This window comes from Vipera berus (genome assembly GCF_964194415.1).
Source record: "Vipera berus genome assembly, chromosome: Z".
NCBI classification, from domain to species: domain Eukaryota; kingdom Metazoa; phylum Chordata; class Lepidosauria; order Squamata; family Viperidae; genus Vipera; species Vipera berus.
The window spans coordinates 93,215,928-93,243,576 of NC_138205.1; the positions used below are offsets into that span (position 1 = coordinate 93,215,928).

A 27,649-nucleotide genomic window follows, 5' to 3' on the forward strand; every position below is an offset into this window, starting at 1 on the left:
CAGCTTCCTTTCCCCACCGGGCCAGCGCGGGCGGCCGCTGCAGCTACGCAGGGGGCTCAGCCCTTCCTCTGCCCGGCGCAGAACGACTATGGGGCGGTCGACCGGCCGGGACCGGTGCAGTCAGCCGCCGACCAGCTGACGGCCATGCCTGCCCGGTGTCGTTTCCCTGCCAGGTTGGCGCAAGCAGTCACCATGGCTGCACAGGGGGCTTGGCCCTCCCTCCTCCCGGTGCGGAGCAGCTGTGGGGTGGCCGAACGGTCGGGACCAGTGCAGGCAGCTGATGGTCGCGCCTGCACAGTCACCCTCTACAGCCGGGCCTTCAGACCTTGGGCCTCTTTGGCGGCTGGCTGGCCGTGGCCACTCTGGGACGGCGCACCAGAGGACCCATGGCTGTTGAGCTGGACTGGTGGTGGGGACGTGTTGAGTGTGGCAAGGGGCGACGGGGGCTGGAGGCATGTCCGCGGGGAAGGGTCCGTACGGTGCGGGTGGTGGGAACAGGGAGAGGATGGTCGGGGTTCACGGGGTGGGGTTACGGGGTTTAGGCTGGGTGTTACCTGGCGTACGTACCTGACGGCCGCTGGCGTGGTGCACGGAGTGGAGCTGGCACGTGGGGAGGAGATGGGCGGGGTCTTTATTGGGTTGTGGGCGGATGCTGATGTGTGCTGGCGGGGTGGGGCTGGGGTGTGTTCAAGCCATAAAGGAGCATTGGAGCAGGATGCTGCCAATGCTGACTTTATTCCTGTTTAATCTCACTGCTTGGAAGAAGAATAAACAACATCACTTGTACCTTGGATGTGTCTGTGGTTTGTCGTCAAGGACGATTCGTGACATCTAGACAGCACACTAAAAAAGCAGAGACATCACCCTGTCAACAAAAGTGCGTATAGTCAAGGCTATTCTTCCCAGTTGCAATGTATGGCAGTGAAAGCTGGACCATAAAAAAGGCTGAACGCCAAAGAATTGAGGCCTTTGAACTATGGTGCTGGAGAAGACTCCTGCGAGTCCCTTGGACTGCAAGGCGATCAAACCGGTCAGTCCTAGAGGAGATCAACCCTGACTGCTCTTTAGAAGGCCAGATCCTGAAGTTGAAACGCAAATACTTTGGCCACCTAATGAGAAGGAAGGACTCACTGGAGAAGAGCCTAATGCTGGGAAAGACTGAGGGCAAGAGAAGAAGGGGACGACAGAGAATGAGGTGGCTGGATGGAGTCACTGAAGCAGTAGGCGTGAGCTTAAATGGACTCCAGAAGATGGTAGAGGACAGGAAGGCCTGGAGGAACGTTGTCTATAGGGTCGCGATGGGTCGGGCACGACTTCGCAGCTAACAACAACAACACAACAACAAAAGTTTCAGAGGAAAGCTCCACTTGGAAGGAATGAACAAACTTTCCAAGCTGCTACAAGTTCTGTTGTAGAATGTGTACTATACCAAAAAAAAAATCCCTCTGTTCCCACGGTGGTGATACCCAAAGCTCATAAAAATCACAGAATAGAAGGCTTGATGCAGATTAATTGGATTGGAGCATACCAGATGAATATGGATTCCTTAAATAAAAATTCTTTAGAGTGCCAACTGAAATTAAAGATTTGAATTCTTTAAGTATTTAGAGTGCCAACTGAAATTAAAGATTCTAGGTTTTGTCATCAATGTATTCTTTCCTGTAAGACACAATGTCATTGCATATCAATCCTAAAGATAATGAAGGATGTATAATCTTTTCCATAGACTACATATATCTATTTCATTTTCAATAAGATATCTTCAGAAGAGAGAGCATAACAATCGAAACAATTCCTCATTGTTAAGAAGACATGAAGTTGGATTCAGGTTTTATTTTTCCACATCACTCATCTGACATATAAATAGATTGATAAAGCAGAGTGCTGTTTATTATACTTAGGGCAAACTGGATTAGATAATAAAGCTGCACATTTTCTTCCCTTCATGTTTGCTGCACTTCAAACAGATGGTTGAAAATGTGTATGCTGCCAGTCTGGAGCCAGATATAATTTGATTTATATAACATTTCTGGTGGATAAACAATTTCATACAGAGGTTTGTAGGAAGTATTCATAATGTAACTGCAACCTCTTGTTTTTTGTCTGCTTGAAAACAATTGTACAACATAAGCCATTTTGTAGAACAGTTTTATCCCACTGTGGGATTAAAAAGTGTGTGAAGAGGAATGCCTACAACCCCACAACTGTATCTACAGAGGACGCTTTTATCCACAGATGTATGCTCATTAGATGCAATATCATCTATGACTTGATTTCCTTTCAAGTCCAAAAAAATTCCAGATAAATTGACAGGGAGCTAGGAAAGTTGCAATGCAGAACCAAATTGCCTGCTCCTGCTTGACGAACATAATGCCCCATTTCCCAAAAAACATTGCCATCTGCCATCTGCTACACATGATAACAGGTGAGGGGATAACATGCTCAAGAAAAGGATGGTCTGATTATTTGAAGATATCTGAAGATATAATTCCATTGAAAACCTTCACATTCAGTTTTAAAATGGTAGTTCTAATTTCAGACTGAAGGAAATACAGCTCACTGCCGTGATGGAATTTCTATCGTCCTTAAAAAAAAAGAGTTAAAATGAAAGGGAGATGGGGGGGGAGTAGTAAGAAGAGCAGAATCAAAACAAGATGATTCTCCATTGCTTCTTGGTGCAATTTTCAGCTGTCATTCCTTTTGGAAGTGTATGCTTATTTCCAGTATGTTGAATTTGAGTTTTCTAGTACTCAAAGTCAGAGCACACACATTTGTTCCAGACAGTGGTACACATTGCCACATTCTCTCAAGGGTGCAATGAATCACCTTTGCTATAAGATGAATTTGGGGTTAAGTAATTTTGATTGCACTTCCTTTGGATATTCCACATCATTTTGTTCCATAAGTTAGTTCATTGCTTGCTATTGATGTGTGTGGTGACTTTTGCTGTTCTTACATCAGCAAAATGTTGGGCAAGAGAAGGGAAAGGCACTCAGATATCTTTCAAATTTTAAAATCAGTAGGTCTAGGTCAAATAATTAAAATGTTTTTGAAGTCATGCTGCATAGAAACTGATCCCAGTTTCCCTTGCAGCCCCCACTCAATTGAATATATGTTCCATTTCATACTTCAAACACTTGCCAGCAACTTATTTCCTTCTGGGTATATGTGAATGTGCCATCCCCAAGAGTTTTCAGAAGAAAGAAAGAAAAATAACCCCAACATTTTATTAAGCCCACATGGATCAAATCAATCCTTTGCAATAGGTTAGGGAAAAGAATCGGGAAACTGACTGATAAAATAGAAATATATAATAACATATTATCCAGTAGTTATACATACCGTATTTTCCGGTGTATAAGACGACTGGGCGTATAAGACGACCCCCCCAACTTTTGAGGTGATTTTCATGGGTTAAAAAGTCGTCTTATACGACGGAAAATACGGTAGCATTCAGCATTATATGATAAAAACCAGTTGATTCTCACTGGAATAAGGCTTGAGAGAGGGCAGACCAAATTCATCACCCAATATTTTGATACCTGGATATAATGAGCTATAAGAATAACTTTGAGGAACAGGAGGTAGATCCATAGCCAAGGCAATAGTTAGATAAGGGAATCAAAGCCCAAAGCAGGAATATAATTTGAAAAAGCATTTAAGCTAAGGAGAAAGGAGAAAGTGCATTCAGACTTGCAAGATTCTGTAACTTTAAATACAGTATTAGCATTCTAAACTTTTGGTTCATGGTTTTGATTACTTTAAAGGGCTGACACATTGCATGTGGTCAGGGGAAGGTAAGAAGAGAAAAGCTGAAAGTTACCCAGCTTTTTATGGCCAAAGTCATGCTTAAGGAAGACAAGAGCCGCAGTGAACGAAGCTGTTTTTTATTTTTCTCTAGAGGATTTGAGAGTGTGTATGTGTGTGTGTGTCCTTTGTTCTTTAAATGATTATTGGGGAATCACTAGGTGGTTGCACTTTGTGTGGGCAATTCATCAAAATTATTTCTTGGACTGGGAGAGAATGATTGACCCAAGGTCATGCAGCTGGCTTTTATGGCTAAGGTGGGACTAGAAATCCCATCTCCTGGTTTCTAGTCTGATGTCTTAGCCACAAGGCCAAACTGGGTCTTATTTCTTGCCCAGAGATTAGTGAATCAAACCTGACATAACAATAAAATTTTGGAGACTAGCTTTACATCCAAGACAGTTACTCACAGTGAAGTCATCACATTTGTTATTGATATAACAAGAGTAAAATTAAACATGATCTTCATTTACATCTCATGCTTATGCTCCATTAACCTTTTCCTCTGTTTAAGTCATATTCTGCTGATGAATTACATACAGAAGATAATTCTGTGACTGTTTGTGTAAGTTGCTTTAAAAGGACTGATTTCTACAGGAAAAGTAGTTGCACAATAGAATTCTTGTATTTGAGAGTGAAGAGGCTATCTGTCAAAATCATTTTGCAATCTTTTCTTTGAGGAGTAGCTCAGAACGCTTTTGTCTGTAAAATCCTGAAAATATATCTTTTAAGTCTGTTGTAAGGATAAGTAATGTTGCGTTTTGTTACTTGACTAATTACTGAAATTTGAATATAAAAACTTCACTATATTGCTAGGAATCCTTTTCTTTTTTTTATTGAAAAGTTTTACAATACATTTTATCAAAACAAAACCCCTCCCAACCCCCTCCTCTCCCACCCCCTTCCCACTCCCCAGCCCTCCCCAGCCCCTCCCTCCCTTTCCCCTCCCCCCCCCGACTTCCCAGAGCTGAATACAGGATATAAAAATACAAACAATCATAATCTACCTTATGCAAACAATCCTAGACTATTAAAACTATCGCACTTTAACTCATATAGATAATCTCCAAACGTATAAATATCACATCAATAATTATTCAAATGCTGAATAATACTTTTTAGTCCCATATTTACTCCGTAGTATCTCTGTGTTGCAAATAGTCTTTCAGGTGCACTAAAGTCTTTACCATATCCTCAATATTAAAAACTTTACAGTCCATTCTGCTATAATCAGTAGTTCTACCTCTTTACTAGAAATCTTACTGCCATAGTTAAATTCAACATCCACTTGATATCCGCCACAATAGTGTCAATAAAAATACCCAATAAAAACAATTACAGGCAAAACAATTTTACATCAATCATTAAAAACTATTCTTCTTTCCAGCTGGGCTTTAAATTTCCATACTAAAACCAAGTTTATGCAATCTTTCCTTCTCCTAATATATTATACAGCTTCAAGTACCATACATTACTTTCCAAACTTAAATTTTTTTTTATATAGTCACCTCATTCTTATGTTTTCTATTACGTGTTCATTATTGCCCATAAAAATATTACAAGTTAGCTTTCATCTATAATTTTTCCCAAACTTGCACCAGAACATATCACAAAGTATATACCTTAAACACATTATCCACCTTCTTATCACACAATAAACATACATACCAACCAAATAGCAAATCATAACCTACAAAATTTCAGTAAGCACTACTACAATTCTTCCCAATTAAGTTTATATTATAAGGGTGAAAAATATATCCCCAAATATTTAACCCTTCTAACAATTTCAATTTCCATAATCCTTATTACATTATTATCCTTCAGTTATGCAACAATCTTCAGGCTTGGCTCATTCGTCTAGAAGCAGCACGCCTCTTCCAATTTCTGGCCTCCTCCAGTGATACTGAAATTTGATCCACTCCTGTAACTTTCTCATCTGTCTGTATTATTCCTTCAGCACCTTGTAGATTCTCTCTATATCGTTGAGACTCTCTCTCACCTTTCTTCTTTGTAGATTCCAAAAGTGGTATGGGGGCTGCTTTTAAAACATTACTGTAAAAATCACGTGCTTGAATCACCGTAGTAAGTCGATGCCTCGTCCCTTCATAGGTCACCACCATGCCCACTGGTATCTCCCATCTAAACTTGATATCACGTCATCTCAATTCTTGTGTCAAAAAAGCAAATTCCTTCCTTTTTCTTAAAATTCTTGGAGGGATCTCTTTTAAAATCAAGACTTTTTGCTCAGCAATTACAAATTCAATGTTGTAGGAGGCTTGAATAACTTCATTTCTAATCACTCTCTTTGTAAAATAAACCACCACATCTCTGGGTAATTTCCTTTGTCTTGCAATCCACGAATTAACTAGGAATCCTTTTCCATGTGGGGGGGAGATGATAAAGGAGCACTGGAAGTTGCTTTCGCAAACGCCCTGTGATGCATTGCTCCTCCCCCCCCCAGGGTCCAGGGACCGCAGCTTGAGAACCACTGATCCATCTACAATATTAATCTTAATCTCTAGTATTATAGAAGGAAAAAAACTGAAACTGAAAGGGAAGAGCTGCAGTCATGTCATCCATATCTCAATTAGGTAAGATACAAACAAGACTTAAATCTACATATATAAAAACATCCCTTTCATGGATGCCAGAGCTTATCCTAACAGCTTTAAATTAAATGTTACATCAGATCCATAATAATAATCAAGTTCCTACATCAATACTGAATCACGGTTCAAGGCGTTGTCTCTTTCCAAACCTGTCAAACATAGCTTTGTAGTTAAGAAATAAATAGGGAAGTATGGGTAATTGGAAATTGGGGGCATTTCTGGATAGTGGGAGTAACTAACATTTTTTTCCCTGTTTTCGTGGTATAAATGTAGAGATTTTATTCTTCCAAAAACCCTCTATTTCCTCCACAAACACACACACACACACACACACACACGTATATAACCTTCTTGCTTGTTCATTGATATTGAGAATTTATTGCCCTGTCTCCTGTCTTTGCAAGCCTGTGCACAGCTGTTGGAGGGAGCAGGAGCATCGTTCCAAAAATTGCTGGTTTGTTTTCAATATTGCCTTTGTGGTGTTTTTTTTTATGTAAAGCAGCTTCCTCAACGGAAGTAGTACTTAATCCCTTATCCGACTCTTGTTCTTATTTACCTCACCCTCAAATAGCTTACCTTTCCTATATTTTCTATTTCATGGCTCTGCTCAGAATCGTTGCATTGTTTCTCTTGGCCGTGTATGCAACTTGCCCAGAATAACAAGATTAATTGATTTGTAAATAAATCAGTCTATCATCTTATCCCTGTAGGGATTTCCCAAATCTAATTATTTTTGAGAAGTAATGCTACCTGAGTTTTCATCCCTTTCAGACTAATGAGAAAGGCTATAAAATATTCAAAGGCTGCAGCAATACAACTAACTGTAACTACTGAATAAAGAAAGAGCTGGCTGCTTTATTCATGAGTAATAAAGGATACAAAATGTTTTTCAAAGGAAATTTTTAATGCAAGAGATGAGGGGCAGCTATTGATATGTTTTGAGGAAACATGCTTGATTAAAAGTGTATGATGTATACAGATAACCCAAGTACAGCAAACAGATTTATTATTCTGACAAACAGCTGGTGTGAATACCTGATCTTGGGAGATCTGATCTCTTTTGCTCTCAGTAAAGAGAGCATTCAAGCTTTAGTAATGAATATGCAATGATTGAGGTATTCAATTCAATTTAATTATACTTTGAAAAATATACAGTTTTTAGGAGTTTAGAAAGTGGTAAATTTCTGGGGGAGGGTCTTATCACAGCATTTTTGATAAATATTCTCATCAATCATGGTTGATAAACTGGCAATATGCCTTACTTTCAGAACTTTAAACTCTTTCATAATTTATTTTTATATACATTAAATTTATATTTAATTATTAGGGTGGCATTCCAAACTTCAGATTCCACTGTTGAGAAAATCCTCTTCTTGATTGTTGTCTCTCTTTTATGGCAGATATATATAAAGGAGAATATAGCCCAGTACAGAGTTATAAACATTTTGAAAAATAAAGATGAGCACTTAGAATTGTACCAAGGAGCCAACTATGATGCAGGGCAGCTCTTGTAACACAGATAGAATATTTTATACTTTTCAGTTCTTATTAGTAAGCTAGAGCTACTTAGAACTAGCCATAGTCTCTAAACAACCTTCAGAAGTCTTCAAAAATGATCCTAGATGCAAATTAATACCAAAGATTTGTCCAAGAAACTAAAAATGTGGGATTTTAAAATTAGCATAAGTAATCTTGAATGATGTAAGAACCAGGCTTCCTTCTTCCAATCATAGTGTTACAATGCTGCCTCTCACTAATTTGCTATGTGAAAACAGAATGCTGAATTGACCCTGGATTAGGGCCAATGTGAAATCTTGAGGATTTGTATGATTTGAAAAACAGCTTATCCTTGGGTACTTTATTCAGGTCAATTTCTCTTGCTTTAAATGAGAGGAAAAGCCACTGAATTTTCCCGATTGGATCTTAAGTCAAAATCTTTCAACAAAATAGATTTATGATTGTCATGTGGATCACATGAGAAATCTGTTGTTTCAGAATAGTGAAAAAAAATTGTGCTAAGGACTTAAAATACTTGCCAGACAATAATAGAAAATGAGCTTGTTTTCTTTTTCTTTTTGGTAGTGTTTAGGGAAGAATTGCTTGAATGACAAAGTAGGTAGTATTTATAGGCACTGTTTTGCATATTCTAAAAATAAAATGGATAACTACTAGGTTAGAGATGAGCCATAATTTATAAAGAACCATAGAAAGTGCTAAGCAACAGCAAAAATGTATAAATGCTCCATGGCAACTTTACTGCCCACTTTTTCTAATATTTAATTCCAAGAGGATGAATGTGGAATCAGTTGGGAGTAAAAGCACATCATTGCTTTATAAAAATAGTGTAACAGATAGTAGAAATCAGGTTCTGTTACGGTGACGGCAAAGCGATTCCAGAATACTGTAGTATCTCCTTGAAATTATTGATAAATTACACTTTCACTCACTCCAGTAAAAGAGAATATATATAGCACAGGATTAAACTGTGGACTCTTTGGTACTCTCTGATTTGCTTGTTAGCTTGCAGACATTTCATTACCTGACTAGGTAATATCATTCATGCTGGTGAGTGTGGGATTTGCTCCCTGTTATATACAGTAGCCTTGTCTTTAAGTGTGGGTAGTTTTCTCCTTGTGCATTTCTCCATGTTAATTCCTTGAGTAAGATTTTGTTTTCTGCTCTATGGTTTGTCTAATGTTAATTCCTGTTAATCTTGTTGGTTGCTGGAAAGGATGTCTTCTGGTTTTTTTCCATTTCTTATCTTTTTTATTGTCTCTTTTAAAGGGTGTGCAAGTATGGCTTACCTAATATGTCAATTATGTCTGATTTGCCTAAATGTCAAATTTCCAGCAATTATCTAGTGTTTTTATTTTTTCTCCCTTTGGTTCAATCTTGTTTGATTTTTGGATCTTGCCTGGCCATGTCCCTGCAGTTTTCTTGGCAAGGTTTTTTGGAAATGGTTTGCCACTGCTGCCTTCTTAGAGAAAGGGACTGGCTGAAAGTTACCCATCTGGCTTAATGCCAAATGTAGGATTAGAACTCCCGGTCTCCCAGTTTCTAGCCTGATACTTTAACTATTACACCAAACTGGCACTCTTTTTTCTTCTCTTTTTATATTTAGTTTGGTCTAAATACGGATCTATAATATTCAGTGTAAGAACTATAACAGCCCTTATGTAGAACAGACAGACAGAAGATTAGCAGTCAGAAGACGTGATGGAGACTCCTTAATCTGACAACACAGACAGACCCAACCATAGTGTCAACTGGGAAACTGAATAGCCTAGGCCCGTGGTGGCGAACCTATGGCATGTGTGCCACAGGTGGCACACAGAACCCTCTCTGTGGGCACACGCGTCATCACCCCAGTCCTAGGCCTTCAACTGGGTTTTACAAACCCTTTTTGCTTTAGGCCTCCACCGCCGTGTGGGGAAAAAAAGGTTCAATCAATCAATTTCAACTTCTTGCAGGGAAAAAAAAATCTCACAAAGTTGGAATTCACTGATTGAACTTTTTAGTCCCACCCAGTCTGCCATTACCACCACAGTCACGCCCACCCAATGGGCCACGCCCACCCAGCACCCAATGATACATAAGTGGGTTTTGGGTTGAAGTTTGGGCACTTGGTCTCTAAAAGGTTTGCCATCATTGTCCTAGGCCAAGTTAATAATAAACTAAACTATAAAACATATCTCCTATCATAGTTGAACGTTTATTTGGAGGGCAATTTCTATGAATTACTACTGATCTAATCTTGGGTTCTTGTTATTGTCTGTGCGTACAGAATAAATCCCAGCAGCATTTAATACTTCTTTACAAAACAAAAATGTTCTATATTGGTTGTGCAAAATCTATCAGTAGATTTAAAGAATTTTTACCTGTTTCAGGAACAATTCATAAACACAGGCAGTTTTTGTTGTTGCTTTTATTATTAAATATTCAGGAGCAGCTATGCAAATTCTTATTAATTGAGTTTAGAATAACTAGAAAAGCAGAATTAGCTCATAAAAATAAGACTTGGCGAATGACAGAAGCTGATTAATTAATTGAGAATAAATTTGTCATTTGTACTTGGATTAATTCTTATCTAGATAGTAGTCCTCAACTTGTAACCACAATTGAGCCCAGAATTTCTGTTGCTAAGCAAGACAGTTGTTAAGTGAGTTCAGTCCCATTTTACGACCTTTTTTGCCACAGATGTTAAGTGAATCTTTGAAATTGTAACATAGTTCTTAAGTGAATCTGACTTCCCCATTGACTTTGCTTGTCAGAAGGTCACAAAAGGTGAGCACATGATTCCAGGACACAGCAACCGTCATAAATACAGGCCAGTTGCCAATTGTCCAAATTTTGATCGTTGGGATGCTACAACAGGCATAAGTGTGAAAATTGGTCATAAATCACTTTTTTCAGTGCCACTCTAACTTCACATGCTTACTAATTGATTGACTGTAAGTTGAGGATTACCTATACTTAGACTTTTAGAAGAATCGTTTGTGCACTTGGAGATATAGGATCTTGAGCAATGATAATGAACTCAATGGTACATTATACATACAGATTAGTTTTACTGGGTCCTGAACTACAAATATTGTATGTCATTTAGATGTTCTTTATTTTCTGCTGTATTGCAAGCCTACCAGGAAAGTTATAACATTATTGAGTTTTCTCTGTATGTATATGCATGCTTTCATTCAAGTGACTTATTAGTAGATGTGACAGGATTTCCTACTTGCCATAAGTATATTATCATTGATTATGGAAGATAAATAAGAATTGTTGGGAGAATCAAAGGAAATATATGTTTAAAAGTACAGCTGCCCAGCAGAAAATATTTTCCAGTGCTATTGTGCAAATAATAAATAGTTCCACCATTTAAAGAAAACCAACTTTAATAAATCAGGTGTAAGTCCATGACCAATTGAAAAGAGTTATAGAGACGTATGAGAATTTGAATCGCTATTTTATATAAATGGAAAATGAGGTAAGACAGGAACTCCTTTTCGTGGATAACTGCAGCTGAACTACAGCAGGAGCTTCCTGGAATGTTATAATTTAAGAGAAAATTCTAAAATAACACTTTATAATATTGTAATAATATGGAGCTTGAAACTGGCTTTGTTGTGGTATCCAATAAACCACAGCAAATACAATAATCAAATAATAGCTTTTATTCTGTTCCCTCAAAGACTAAGACTTAATAGGTCCAGAATCCAAAGTGTTTCAAAACATCTATTTGGAAATTCCCACTGTAACTGAGATTCCCTTTGCTCTAGTACAGTCCCAAACACCTTCTTTCCTCTTTGAGTTGTGAAAGGTATTGCTTTGTTTTAATACTGCCTTCATATAGTAACTAGAATCTGTTTCCATGGTTACAGTACTATAGTTCACATAATTCTCAGAGAAAAGAGGTCTGCTAGCTAAGTTTCTGTTTCAGATATAGGTTGCAATTTTTGACTACTGTTCCTAGCAGACTCAATAGTAAGTGTAAACAGACATTCAATCTTATTAGGCAACAGATCCAATACTTTATGACTCTCTCTTTCTGTTTGTGTATATGTTTGTGCTTGTGTTTGCGCACGTGCGTGTTTATGCACACACATCTGTATGAAGTTTATCTGAATGAATTTTTCGCCATTCATTATGGCACTTTAATGCTTTCATGTTGTTCCATAGGTTTAAGATTCAGCAAATGTACATCCATAAAAGGTTAATTAGCATTTTGATGAAAACATTGCATGAGAACAAAGTGCTAATAACTATAAGCAATATGGAATAAGACTGCATGACCCAAAGATAGAAAAGGATTAGTATACAGTATATATCAAAAAAAAGACCTGAAGAAACTATGCAGGTTATTAAATTATTGTGCTGATTCCTTCTGTAAGGTTTTCTTTCAACTATTACAAAGAAAAATACATCCATATATTAAGAAACAAAAGCCAAATGAAGATGCAAGTTGCAAAAACGTCAGAGATTTATTTATTTAATTATTTTTATTTAATTAGATTTCTATACCGCCCTATTCCCGAAGGACTCAGGGCAGTTTACAGGGCAGCATAAAATACAATATAAAAGATAATATAAAATTAAAATAAATTTAATTAATTAAGCCCAACAATTAAAACAATATTTAAAAAGCTAAAACCCCTTCAGTCCAGGCCTGATAAATCGAAAAGCCAGGTTTTCAGGTCCCGGCGAAATGAACGCAGATCGGGGGCAGTCCGGAGTTCCACAGGTAAATCATTCCAAAGGGCAGGTGCACCCACAGAGAATGCCCTCCCTCTGGGGGTCACCTGCCGGCACTCCCTAACCGGCGGCACCCTAAGGAGGGCCTCTCTATGGGAGCGCACAGGACGATGGGAAGTTGATGCTGGCAGCAGGTGCTCCCTAAGATAATCCAGACCCATGCCATGTAGGGCTTTATAGGTCATCACCAGCACCTTGAATCTCACCCGGAGGGCAACTGGAAGCCAATGCAGCTCGCGGAGAAGAGGCGTTACACGGGAGTATCGGGAGACTCCCGTCACAACTCGCGCGGCTGCATTCTGCACCAGCTGAAGCCTCCGAGTGGTCCTCAAGGGCAGCCCCATGTAGAGAGCGTTGCAGTAGTCTAACCGAGAGGTCATGAGCGCATGAGATGGATGGATGATTACCATATTGTCACTAAAACTGTTTGGCAACCAATATAAGGCTGGCTGAATCGGAAGAGTTAACAAATGGAACCATAATTGGAGGCCGAAACAGATAATCATTCTGTTGGCTGAAAGTAATTACAACTTAGCATATCTAATTCTGAAAGTAAGAATGAAAAGAGAAAATTCCTGGTGAATGTTAAATGTTAAGACAAAAGTAATTTCAGTCTCCATGCTGAATAAAAGTTCTTGCCTGATACTTGTATTACTATCAAGTGACATGTATACATTGGGTTTTTCCCCTTTCTTAGGAATTTCCGCTGAGTGCTAAGAATGCCATTGGAATGTATGTGGGAAAGAAATGACTCTGTTCTTTCTCTTCTGTTTCTTCCCATCCTTCTGATGCTGTTGTAAGTGATTTGATTCAGAAGAATTTTCTTCTACAATCATGACTGAAGAAAAGAATCTGGGGGTGTCTCAGAATGCCTTGTCACCTTCAAGAAGTACTAGCAGCTGTTCTTCTAAACAAGAAAGTCGGCAGGTAAATAAAAAGCTATATTAATCTTTGCTTACAACCTTCTAAATTTGTGAAGAACATGAACTAAATATATAGTATATTAAGTCCTGGACATATGATTATTTCAGAGAACCAATCTGATGTATTGAATATGTAATATCAATAACTCTATCGTAAATTTTGAACAATGTTTTATACCAGCATGGTATCATATAACAAATCTAAGACTCAAGTACTTGTGCAATTGGCACAGTACTGTTGTAAATCATAGTATTAATATTTCATTCTTAGCAGAGCGTTTGCTGGAGAATTTGTTTACTTGAAACAAGAATAATGTCACACTTTTTTTAAAAAAAAAATTCTTACAGTAAAATGGGCTGATGTATATACATGATTATATGTGATAGTAGTCCTAGGGCAAACCATGTGTTTCATAAGTTACTTCTGTTTGGAAAATTAGGCTCAGCCTAAGAAGAAGTGTTTATAATTAAAAGAATAGTTATATTTTAAATATGAAAAATAGATAATTTTATATAATCCCTTATGTGATACCTGGGAAGATCCTCGAAAATATAATCAAAAAACAGATCTGCGAACAACTAGAAGCAAACAAAAGTTATAACTAGTAGCCAGCACGGGTTTGTTAAAAACAAATCATGCCAAACCAATCTTATTTCATTCTTTGATAAAGTGATTAAACTAGTAGACCAGTGAAATGCTGTGAACATAATATACTTGGATTTCAGTAAGGCATTTGATAAAGTAGACCACAGCCTACTCCTTGGTAAGCTAGAAAAAGGTGGAATAGACAACATCATCATCAATGGATCTGTAGCTGGCTGGCAAACCGTACTCAACAAGTAGTCCTCAATGGCACTACATCCACATGGAAAGAAGTAAGCAGTGAAGTACCACAAGGTTCTCTCTTAGGCCCAGTACTCTTCAATATCTTAATAAATGACTTAGATGAGGGAATTGAAGGGGAACTCATCAAATTTGCAGATGACACCAAACTGACAGGAGTAGCCAACACCCCAGAAGACAAATTCAGGATCCAAAAAGATCTTGACAAACTTGAACAATGACCCCTATCCAACAAGATGAGTTCAATGGAAAATCAAAGGTACAAGATTGGGCAAGATCTGACTTAAAAACAGTAACTGTGAGAGGGACCTTAGAATCCTAGTGGTGATCACTTGACTATGAGCCAACAGTGTGCAGCAGCAACCAAAAAAGCTAATACAATCCTGGGTTGTATAAACAGGCATAGAATCAAGATCACATGAAGTATTAATACCACTTTAGAAAACCCTATTAAGATGACACCTGGAATACTGCATCCAATTTTGGTCACCACTTCACAAAAAAGATGTTGAGAGTTTGGAAAAAATTCAGAGAAGAGCAACTAAGATAATCAAAGGCTTGGAGTCTAAAACATACAAAGAACGGCTGCAGGACTTAGGTTTGCCTAGTCCAGGGGTCAGCAACCTGAAACAGTGAAAGAGCCACTCGGAACCGGTTCCCTCACAAAAGGAAAAACTTTGAGCCGCAAAAAATGTGTGCACATGTGCATACATGCGCGCATGCGCAGAACAGGGTTTGACTGAAGAGTGGAGCCAAGGCGAGATATGCACCTGCCCTGCATATTTGAATTGATTGGTTGAACTTTTTTAGTCCCACTTTTTTTTTTTATTGGACTGCACATGGCAGAGGACTGGGAGCCGCAGGAGACGGCTGAAAGAGCCGCATGTGGCTCCGGAGCCGCAGGTTGCAGACCTGTGGCCTAGTCTAAAGAAAAGAAGAAATAGGGGAGACATGATAGCAGTATTCCAATATTTGAGGGGCTGCCACAAAGAAGATGGGTCACATTATTCACCAAAGCAGCAGAGCGCAGGACGAGAAACAATGGTTGGAAACTGATCAGAGAGAAGCAACCTGGAATTAAGGAGAAACTTCCCGACAGTGAGGTCAATTAATCAGTGGAACAGCTTGCCTCCAAAAATCATAGGAATTCCATCACTGGAGGTTTTTAAGAAGAGACTAGACTGTGGTGGTGAACCTATGGCACACGTGCCAAAAGTGGCACGCAGAGCCCTCTCTGTGGGCACGCACACCGTCGCCCCAGTCCTAGCCCTTCAGCTGGATTTTATAAAACCTTTTCGCTTTAGGCCTCTGCTGCCTTGTGCAAAAAGAAAAAAAAGGTTCAATCAATCAATCAATCAATTTCAACTTCTCGCAGAAAAAAAAGAGATCTCGCAAAGTTGGAATTGATTGATTGAACTTTTTAGTCCCACCCGGTCTGCCGTTACCACCACAGCCATGCCCACCCAATTGGCCACACCCACCCAATGGGCCATGCCCACCCGGCACCCGACGATACATAAGTAGCTTTTGGGTTGCAGTTTGGGCACTCGGTCTCTAAAAGATTTGCCATCACTGGACTAGACAGTCAATTGTCTGAGATGATATAGGTTTTGCTGCTTGACATAAATGACCAAAACATTTTGCAAAGGGAAGCACCATATTCTGTCTACTGGAGAGGTTTGTCAGGTGCAAGAACTCAGGAGCTAGGATAGAGTTTTAAAGTACTACAAGTTTATTTCATGCTACCTATATACAAGATCCAAACTACTAATGGTCAAGCAAAATTGGTGCCAGATAAGATTCAATGGACTTCAAGGGAAGCTGAAGTTGGGTTACTTATGGGGATGTAGAGACTCCAAGCTTACAATGTATTTGGGCTCAGCCTAGTCTCAGCTTATGTTAGTGTTTTCTTCTATTTGGGGCTAGCATTGCTAAGATAATTATAAAGTGGACTAGATCTCTGGTCTGTTTTGTTTACTCTTACTCATATGTTCTTGTATAAAGTAGCCATTTAATGATCACTGAACAGATTTATCCTTACTGTTTATTAGTAGGAAAGCAGAATATAAACCAAAACAGGGAAATAAGGGCCATGCTTTTCTAATGACAAAGTGAACATCCATATACCTTTTAAAAAATGTACTGGGCTTATAGCTCACTCCAGTCATTAATGACTCAGCATCATTTTGAAAAAGGTTTATTTCATTGCATCTGTTTCCATCTGGCGAATAAGTAAAAATATCTGAAAAAATAAGCTGCTGCTGCAGAAATATTCTATATTTTTATATTTTTGTTCACCCCTGCATTGTTAATAATATAACGCTATAAGAGAAGATTTCTGTGCTAGAAGGGGTGGTTGAGATGATCTGAAATATCCCTTCCAGCCCATAGATTTTATATTTCTATGAGAAAACCAAGGAAATTTTTTCCTTGGTTTTGAGGAGGAAATAATAAACTATGTATGCCTTCAAAGATAACATTAGGGGAAATCTGAACCTCTTAATCTATTGAAATTTATTTATTTATTTATAAAATAATACATAATCAGCAAACAATACAATTGTTTTACTTACATAAGTAAATATATTCAGATACATTAACTGTAGCCAATCTTCCTTCACCTATCTCCATCCTCCTCCTGGCCCCCCACCTCTAGGATCTTAGAAAAATAGTTTATTTCATAGACAAAAGATTGGAAAAGCACCAAGGCCAGATGTTTGAAAACCTGTGCTGAATAACTGTCCCTTTTTAATAAATTACTGGAGATGTGTTCTGTCCTTTCTTGCTTCAAACACTTTACCATCGTCCTGTTTCCTAAAAAAAACTTCTATCACGGAGGTGAATGACTACAGGCCAGTTGCTCTGACATCTGTACTTATGAAGACCTCTGAGAAGTTAGTGCCCACCTGAAAATCAGCACAGATCCGCTGTTTGACCTCTAACAGTTTGCCTACCAAGCAAATAGTTTGGCAGATGATGCAATCAATGTGATATTGCACTACATCTTGCAACATCTTGAAACCCCCAAACTTCAGTGCATGGGTCTTTTTTGTAGACTTCAGCTTAGCATTCTTCAAGTTTTGGGACTCTAATCTCTCAGAACTTGAAATGGACACTTAATATTAGAACCATAGTTAAAAAGACACAACAAAGAATGTTATCCCTGCATCAACTCAGGAAATTTAGACTGCCCTAGGAACTGTTGATATAGTTTTACAGAGGAATTATTGAGTGTCATTTGTACTTCTAGAACTGGTTTTGTACCGTAACCAAATGACAGATGCAGACTGCAGAAAGAACAATTGTAACATTTGCAACAAGCCTGCCTTCCATAGACTATCAGTATATTGCATGGGTCATAAGGAGAGCTAAGAATATATCTGCAGACCCCTCACATCCTTGACATAAACTATTTCAACTCTTTCCCTTAGTATTCCACTATATGGCATGACGTGTCAAAACAGCTAGACACATGGACATGTTTTCCCTCACGCCTACTCTACTAATTCTAATTCATTTTAATTCTATAAATGTATGTTGAAGTGAATACCTAGGATCTATTTTTTCAAAGTTTTGTTATGAAAGATGATTTAGTAGGAAAATGCCTTTCATCTCACGAGCTAAATCAATTATTTATTTATAGTAACTTCTGAAAATACAAGGTATTTACATAGCAATTTGATATTAGGATGAACTGAATACTCATATTTTTCATTTGCTTAGCTACAAAGAATGGATTCTATAATAATATTTATGAACAATGAAAGGATTAAAGTTACATCTAAAGAGTTATTTCACTTTCATGCTGCATTTATCACGATAGGTCAGTGTATTCAAGGTAGAATGATTATGCTGTTTTTTTACTTATGCATGCATCATGACTTTGAGTTATAGCCATGATCATTTGAATAAATAAGGTTTTTTTTTTCTTTTTGCTCTATGGATACTGAAGAAGAAAATTCTTGATCTTGATAATTCATGACTCTTACATTGTTATACATCAGTTTCTCCAGCTTGATGTCCTCTAGATGTGTCATGGTACTACAATATTTAAATGATTACATGGTCATTTGGGGGCACCAATCTGGAAATTATCTGAAATTGTGATTTTTCACTAGTAGCTTTGCCTACTTTCAATTTACTGTTTTAAAATGTATTGAATTTTCTAGTAATATGTTGTTTTGGGTTCTGACCTTGATCTATCTCTGCTGATTCAGAGGAGGATTCTGTTGAGAAGGAACATTATGTAGTAAATCACAGTTGTTACTGTGGAAGCAGCTGTGGCTTTGCCAGACTTCTCTGATGCACAGGTCACTACCCCAATACAATCCTTATCATTATCATCTCATGGAAACCACCAGCTGCTAAGTTGGCAATTGTCTTTAAGAGACATAAGCTACAGATGCACATTTCATAAGAAAATAAAATGCATGTTATTTGGGTTTTCTACAATATGAACTCAGGCATTGTATCATATAAGGCTAATAACAATATACAACCTTAGCTAAAACAGCTTATTAAAAAAAGCAAATCAAATCAGCAAACCTATATTTTTTTTATTTTATTTTTATTTTAATTCCATTTATATCCCGCCCTTCTCCGAAGACTCAGGGCGGCTTACAAGCTTAGCAGTAGCCTTCATTCTATGTATATGCCTGCTTATTAGGGCTTTCACACACACACCCAAGCGGCATTATTACAAAGTCAGCTTAATTGCCCCCAACAACCTGGGTCCTCATTTTACCTACCTCGGAAGGATGGAAGGCTGAGTCAACCTTGAGCCTGGTGGGATGCGAACCTGCGCTAATTGCAGGCAGCTGGTGTTACTTAAGGAGGCATTAGCCCACTGCTCCACCAAGGCTCTTTATATAAGGTCTCAGAAAGCATTTGTATGTTGCTGAAACAACAGTTCCTCCCAAGTGACTTTTAATCAACACTTTCAGCTATAACTGACAAAGGTATTGATTGTTAGCAATCCCACACAAAATTGATCCAGCTCTTCCAATAAATTCCACTGCTTTCAATACAACTTTATTGGAATCCTTGGGCTTGACTAGGGCAGGTGATGGCCAATTTTATATTCCATAAACACATTTGTTAAATGGAAAAACTACCAAAATGAGTTAGAGAAGTGTTGATCTTAGGATGACATTACAGGTAGTCCTTGACTTAATGACCACAATTGAGCCCAAAGTTTCTGTTGGTAGAAGCCAGTAGTTCAATGAGTTTTGCCCCATTTTATGACCTTTCTTGCCACAGTTGTTAAGTGAACAATTGTAGTTATTAAGTTAGTAACAGTTATTAAGTAAATCTGGCTTCCCCATTGACTTTGTTTGACAGAAGATTGCAAAAGAGGGTCACATGAATCCGGGACACTGCAATCATCATAAATATGAATCAGTTGCCAAGCATCTGAATTTTGATCATGTGATCATGTGGATGCTGCAATGGTTGTAGGGGTGAAAAATAATCATAAGTCATTTATTTCAGTGATGTTGTAATTTGGAATGGTCACTGAATGATTGTAAGCCAAGGACCACCTGTGTTAAAAATACAGGTATCAGAGATAATGGTACCTTTTTATTTTTTCCTCTTCCACATTAAGAAAACTAATCCTAATTCTGTTTCTGTAACATTGTATTTAAAAAGAAATAATAATCAAATTACATTTTTACTTTTCCAAAACTAACCACACAATTCAAGAAAATACGATGGATGTCTTGGGGAATAAATTTAGTGCTAAAGAAGAAGAGCAAAGAATTGGTTGTGAACTTTATAATTTTTTTGACTTTTTATTGCTGAAAAGGGGATTGCTTATGGGATTTTAACCTTTGGAGTCCATACCTGGCTGCTTTTAAATCCTTCAGACCTTGATTTTGATGAATCAATTTCTTTAAATTCTGCTTTCCATAGAAAGCATTTTGGGGCAGCTTAGGCCCTCCCATCAGGCTGGGACTATGGTCTGAGATTTAGAAAAAAATATCTAGAAAATAAAGAACGTCAGTATAATTATGTCCAGGTTTTTGCAGAGGTTCCACTGAATTTAGTGAGACATAGGATACAGCAGGGGTCCTCAACCAAGGCAACTTTAAGATTTGTGGACTTCAACTCCCAGAATTCCTCAGCCAGTTGAAGTCCACAAATCTTAAAGTTGTCACGGTTGAGGACCCCTGGGATACAGGATTGCAGAGATAGTCCTTTAACAGTATGCATCACTTTCTTCACCCCCTCCAAACACAGTATGACAAAGCTTCCAAGTTTTCCCAGCTTAATGTATGTAAAAGAAAGAAGAGCATATATTGACAATTTCAGCAAATCAATTGGGGATGAAAGAATAGTATCATGAAAAGCTCTTATGGTCTAGAAATAAAAGGCAAACTTGGGAACAATTGTGCCAATTTTGTGAACTGTAACAAATGCTTCCGTTGATGCTGCTGATATAAAATCCTGTACTCCTCCACAAAACTGCTTTCTATTTTGAGTGGTTGAAAAATAGACACTGCAAGTGACTGCATTTTATTCTAGACACAAGTCTGGCACTGTCATCTGGCATGTTGATGGAGCTTTAAGAACAAAGAGTACCGTAGTTTGAACTTATACTAGCTCACTCTCATTATTTTGCCCTAAAATAACATGCAGCTTCTGTGAGTTTCTGATACTACCCATACCAGAAAATTCAGGATCTGACTTGATCACATTTCATCACAGATTGTAATTGTGTCATTCCAAAGGTCTGATATGCCCTATATTCTGTACCAAAAGAGGATCACTAAATTCTTTAGATAAGCTTCATGCTTTGTATATAAGGAAATGCTGAACAGATGAGTCATATAGGCATTGGTGGACAATTTCTGTTCTTTTTCTTTCAGTTTGTATAAATCTTGTTAAAAATATCTCATCTTAAACAATTTCGTGGATAATTCCAGAAGTTACTGATCACAGGAGGGTATGTGTGTATATGTGCACATGTGCATATGTGTGTGACCACACACTTCAGATACTCAAATTATTGACTGTTGCTTTCATAGCGTCAAATGATTACTCTTCTCATGCATCCAGTCCTCATTAGTGAGGGGAGGCCAGTGTGATTTTAGAGTTAAAAACAGTTTATAAAATTGAGTGGAAAGAATACCTTCAGACTTCAATGTGACATTTCCAGGGAATTTATGATGTTGACATGTCTGTATCTTTTTTTAAAATAGCATCACATCTGACTACTGTCTGACACCTTCCAGTGTCCTTAGGGCTTGAAAATCAAGTCTCATGTTAAGGTTTTTATAAGACACAAAGGGCACACAAATTATTTAGTGCATGGTCAGAATTATTTAGTCAAAATATTTTGATATAAATAAAAACATTAAGTTTAAAAATGCATTAAGGACTATTATCTGAGTGGCCTTTTTATGCTGTCCCAGAAAACACATTTTTAGTTTTGTTTAAAAAGATAGCTATAAAGTTTTGACTTTCTACCTACATCAAATGAGAGATAGAGGAAATTTGGGATTATCAGAACACAAAGCTATGCTACTTATACATCACTCTGTGTCTCCCACCCCCACAAACAAATAAACAAGACAGTAGTATATATTTGACTATATTTAAATACATGTATAGATGTAAATACTCTCAATAATGTAATATATTTTTATGGAATAAGAAAAAAAATCTGTTTGTAAGCTATTGGAAGGTTCTTCCTTATAGACTTTTATGTTCAGATCACAAGTGGACCAGATAGTCTTTCTGATAATGCTCATCTTGAAGTTATGTGATAGTCTTTCCAAAAAAGGATTCTCCTATAAATTAGACCCTCTTAATATCTGTACAAAATAAATTCAAGATGCCATTGCTCAAAGGGGCCAAACTATGGTCCAATAAACAAAAGATACTTGAATCCAGTATCTTTGGGGATGTACCATATCAAAGGTATCTAATAAAAATAGATGAACTGATTCCAATATCTCTGCTGTGATATCATTATACTAATCATTAGGTGTGTATTGTTAAATACTTATCTATATTTTTAAATCTGTGATAGGTGAATTATAGAGGGCAATGTTTTCTGTAGCTTCCTGGCCAATATTATAGCTATGTTTTAGCATTCAGTTAAACAAAAATACTGGTCTATAATTAGCCGTTTTTATTTTATTTCTCAGGCTCCAATATTTCTCTGATATAGGCCTTATTAAATGATTAAGAAATATAATAGAAAAATAATAATGATTGATTATAGACTCTAGCAATATGTGCTAATAAGTCTGTAAAAGTTCTGTATTCTTCCATTAAAGTCTGTTGTGGTTCAAAGTCTTTCCCCAGTTCCATGGATGATTGTCTCTGATTTCTTGTAATGTCAATAGTTGTACCAATTTATTTAGTCTTCATGATTTCTCTTCCATTTTAATATTTCTCAGGAAATTAAAATTTGCTGTTCACTTACAGCAGAGGTCTCCAACCCCCAAGCCATGGCCTGCTATGGGATTGTGGCCTGTTGTGAACTAGACCATTAAAGAAGCAGGCAAATGGCGCAGAGCTTCATTTGCGCATGTGTGGGGTTTAGGTTTCATGCAGGCAACCATTCCCGCCACCACTGCCACCCCTCCATAGAACAAAAAAGGTTGGAGACTCCTGACTTATAGGAATCTCTAGTTGATATAATTGAGTATAAAAATTATGAAAGGAGAACCTGTATAGTATGAAAAGATTCTGGTCTATGCTGTACCAGCATGGTAGACTGTGGTCCACAACTGTTAGCCTTTCAAGATTAACTAAACTACAAAACCAAAGTTATGAATGCTAATATTACTTTTTATTATATGGTTATAGTAACAGAATTCTGTAAGTCTGAATGTACTTTCTCTCTTCCTCTCTTTTTCCTCATGAGAACTAGAGCACATCAAATCTGAGAAGTTTTCTCAAACTGCATTTCTGCTTTGGACTTAATTTTGTTTTATTTGATCATTGTCTTTATTCTGGCTCTGTTACATTTACAACTATTGAGAGTTAAGATGGACCCTTCCCCCCCCCCCAAAAAAAAAAAGTTTACTCATCCTGGAAGTTATTACTACTGCATGCACTCCTCTGATCACACAATCACATTTTAGATGCTTGGCAACCGGCTCTCGTTTATGAGAGGTTGCAGCATCCCACAGTCACATGACCAGGATTTGCAATTATTTTAGTTCATTTCTGGAATTTTTTGTATTGGTTTTTGACAGAAAAAAGTTCATTTGAGAGAATGAATTCACTTAATGACCATGTGATTCACTTAGTGAGGGAAAAATTATTGATCCCCTGCTGATTTTGTACGTTTGCCCACTGACAAAGAAATGGTCAGTCTATAATTTTAATGGTAGGTTTATTTTAACAGTAAGAGACAGAACAACAACAACAAAAATCCAGGAAAACTGAAGTTGTCCTGTCCTCTTAGCAGAAAAATACACCCAAGGCATAATGTTTGTACCTCCATGTTTGACGCTGGGGATGATGTTCTTGGGGTCATAGGCAGCATTCCTCCTCTTCCAAACACGGCGAGTTGAGTTGATGCCAAAGAGCTCAATTTTAGTCTCTTCTGACCACAACACTTTTACCCGGTTCTCCTCGAATCATTCAGATGTTCCTTGGCAAACTTCACACGGGCCTATACATGTGCTTTCTTGAGCAGGGGGACCTTGCGGGAACTGCAGGATTTCAGTTCTTCACAGCATAGTGTGTTACCAATTGTGTTCTTGGTGACTATGATCCCAGCTGCCTTGAGATCATTGACAAGATCCTCCTGTGTAGTTCTGGGCTGATTCCTCACCGTTCTCAAGATCATTGAAACTCCACAAGGTGAGATCTTGCCTGGAGTCCCAGAACGAGGGAGACTGACAATTATTTTGTGTTTCTTCCATTTGCGAATAATCACACCAACTGTTGTCACCTTCTCACCAAGCTGCTTGGCGATGGTTTTGTAGTCCATTCTAGCCTTTTGTAGGTCTACAATCTTGTCCCCGACATCCTTGGACAGCTCTTTTGTCTTAGTGGAGAGTTTGGAATCTGATTGATTGATTGCTTCAGTGGACAGGTGTCTTTTATACAAGTAACAAGATGAGATTAGGAGCACTCCCTAATCTCAGTTCATTACCTGTATAAAAGACCCCTGGGAGCCAGAAATCTTGCTGATTGATAGGTGATCAAACACTTATTTCACTCATTAAAATATAAATCAATTTATAACTTTTTTGAAATGCGTTTTTCTGGATTTTGTTGTTGTTATTTTCTCTCTTACTGTTAAAATAAACCTAACATTGAAATTATAGACTGATCATTTCTTTGTCAGTGGACAAATGTACAAAATCAGCAGGGGATCAAATAATTTTTTCCCTCACTATAATGACTATGATGACATGCTTTACATCTGTTGTTAAATTGAGTCAAGTCACATGGTAACTGGCTTAATTACTGCAATTACTTATAACAGAAATTCCAGGCTCACTTGTAGTCATTGTGAGGATTATTTGAACAATAAAGAGAATTTGATTTTGCATTATTAATAGATTTTTTCTGCATAGATTTACTGTATCATTGATCTGAATATCAGGTATAAAATTTGTTCAGACAATAAACCACTAAATTTCCAGTTTTCTCTTTTGATTCTCATTATTTCTGAACACATTTGTTCAGAAATATTGATAAATGACAATAATATTTTTGTTATTATTAATTATAATAATATAAAATGCATACAAATCATATCAAAACATTTATTGCAGCAAAGCTGAAATCAATGCCTCTATTCAGAACAGAGGCATTGATTTCAGCTTTGCTGCAATAAATGTTTTGATATGATTTGTTTGCATTTCTACCTTATAACAAAATGATTTTTTAATCTTCTGCAATTGCCTAACATTAGAATATATTAGTGTCCTTTGCTGAAGTAAAATCAATAATGGATTCCTTGATAAATGCCTAATAAACAGCCCAGAGCATGTTTTTCTGCATGTGACAAAAGGTACATCTTCTAGGTTTTGAATTAAAAAAAAACTAAGGTCCTAGTAGGATAAATTCTGTTATACGTTTATGGTACCTTTTGATTTTGAGAAAAAATATACTATTTTTTTAAAAAATACTTCTGTTTGAAAATATTTAAGTTTCTCCAGCAAAAATTATATATTGATAGTTTCTAGTAAGAACAGTTATGAAATATTTTAGGAGCGTTCATTCATTCATTTATTAAATTTGTTTGTCACTCGCCTTGCCGTGTGATGACTCTGGCGCAACTTACAATATTAATAGTTAATGTAGTTATAAAAGTTAATCAGAACAATAATAAAAATAATTATCTGACTTACGAAAAATTAGTATCTTTCATAATCCCAAAACTTATATTCCTTATCAATTTCAAGTATGCTATTAAGTTTAACTATTCTGAATGCTTTATTTGAGTTTTTATTAATATAAATTTGTACAGTGCAACTCAAAATATTATGTTCATTGTGTAGAACAGGAGTGTCAAACTGCTGGCCCACGGGCCGAATGCATTATCGGGAAACCACGCCCACCCCATTGCCAGTAATGCAAAAAAGCTCCGATACGTTGCGTGACATCACGTGATGTTGTGAGTTTGACATGTCTGGTGTAGAACATGTGTTTCTCACAATATAATGATATCTGGTTATTATTTTCCAGTTTCTTGCAGATGTGCCTTTTAAAATGTCTACATCATTTATATACACAATAGCTACATTAATTGTCATACTTCTGTGTAGATTAAATGTTTCTCAAGATCAGTTTCCTAGTGTAAAAGTTATCTTGCAATACAACAAGCATGCTAAATAGCAAATACATAAAGAAGAAAGTTTTAAATGGCATGTTAGAAGAACTTTCTTGGTCCAGTTCCAAGCCTGGTTACCTAATTAAGAATGCAGGACTATTGCTCAAAGTAGAGACAAAGTTTATTTTAATAGCATAACGTGCAGAACAGCAATTGAAATGTAGGCTACAAAGTTAGAACACTGAAAGTCAGGGCTTTTTTTCTCATAGAACGCTCAGAATGGCATTCCAGCACCTTTTTTTGCACCAAAAAAAAAAAAAAAGCTGAAGGAAACTTTTCCAGAGAGCCAAATTCTCCTCAGCAGCACACCAAGGAAGCAGCCATATTGCCGAGGACCAGAATGCATCGCAGCGATGGGCCTTCAGATGGCTTTAATCTAAGGAAACACATTCCATATGGGCTAATTCAAAAGTGGGAGGGTAAGAAGGGCCAAGTGTGAACAGGTTGCCTAGCAACCTGCTTGAACAGTCTCCGTAACTCTCAGCTCCCAGTGTGGGACGCCTTGCCTTTTTTAATCTGGGAAGTTGAAAAAAATGCTAAAAAGAAGGCAATAGAGTGCTATTAAGGAAAATGTATGGATAGAGCCAGCAGTCGTTTAGGGAACCTTTATTTTTCATACACTATTCAAATTTTGTTTTAATGCCATGGTGATACACAATCAAATGTAGTCAGTCTTTTTTTTTTTAATCCCAAAGCATCTGTTCATTAAATACAGTATAACAAAGTTTTGGATGATGGAATTATTTTTTATTTAAGGATAGCTAATGATAACAGCTCTTAAATCTATTGTTTTGTTTTATTTTTGCAGAAAAAATTGTATAATTTTCATTTGCATTCATTTATAAATAGAATATGTTGTTAAAATGTATTGGTGTTGAAATAATTAGCGCACACATATACCTAAAACCAGTTTGTTGCATTTGGCAATTGTACTAAAAAAAATATCTCATTGTCAACCAATATAATTCATTTAATTTGAAATCAAGTGAAAAATTGATTTAAATTATTTTATTAAAACAAATTAATGGCAATTCTTTTATAAGAAGTTGCCTCAGACAAAATGAAATTTAAATACATTGTGCATTGTGAATGCTTTCTATTGTATTCCTTAAATACCATACTTATTCTTATCCCAAGAGACCTTGAGTATTTTTATGGTGATCAATGTACCAGGAAGATAAGGAAGAATGCTTTGGAAGCATAAGAACGTAATTGCGTTTCTAAATGTCCTATGGTCATGCAAAGGAATAGTGCATTAAAGAGGAATCTGATTTGTGATGCGTGCCATGTGTTCAATTAATGTAGCTTGAAAAATAATGGCAGTTGCATATATACATATGGCATGGTGTTTTCTTTAGTCAACAAATTATGAAGCCCACCACACCTCATAGAACTACAACATGCT

The 27,649-nt window shown here is 37.2% G+C and overlaps 1 protein-coding gene across 5 annotated transcripts in view; it reads left to right on the top strand.

The window, feature by feature from the left end:
* The window catches only part of OSBPL3 (oxysterol binding protein like 3), a 116,276-nt gene that overhangs the window by 23,768 nt on the left and 64,859 nt on the right, over nucleotides 1-27,649 (top strand). For all 5 annotated transcript variants that reach the window (XM_081344854.1, XM_081344857.1, XM_081344858.1 and 2 more), the window contains exon 2: nucleotides 13,470-13,595. In XM_081344854.1, coding sequence (XP_081200980.1) covers nucleotides 13,503-13,595 — 93 coding nt within the window. In that variant the 5' untranslated portion in view covers nucleotides 13,470-13,502. The remainder of the gene's footprint in view (nucleotides 1-13,469; nucleotides 13,596-27,649) is intronic.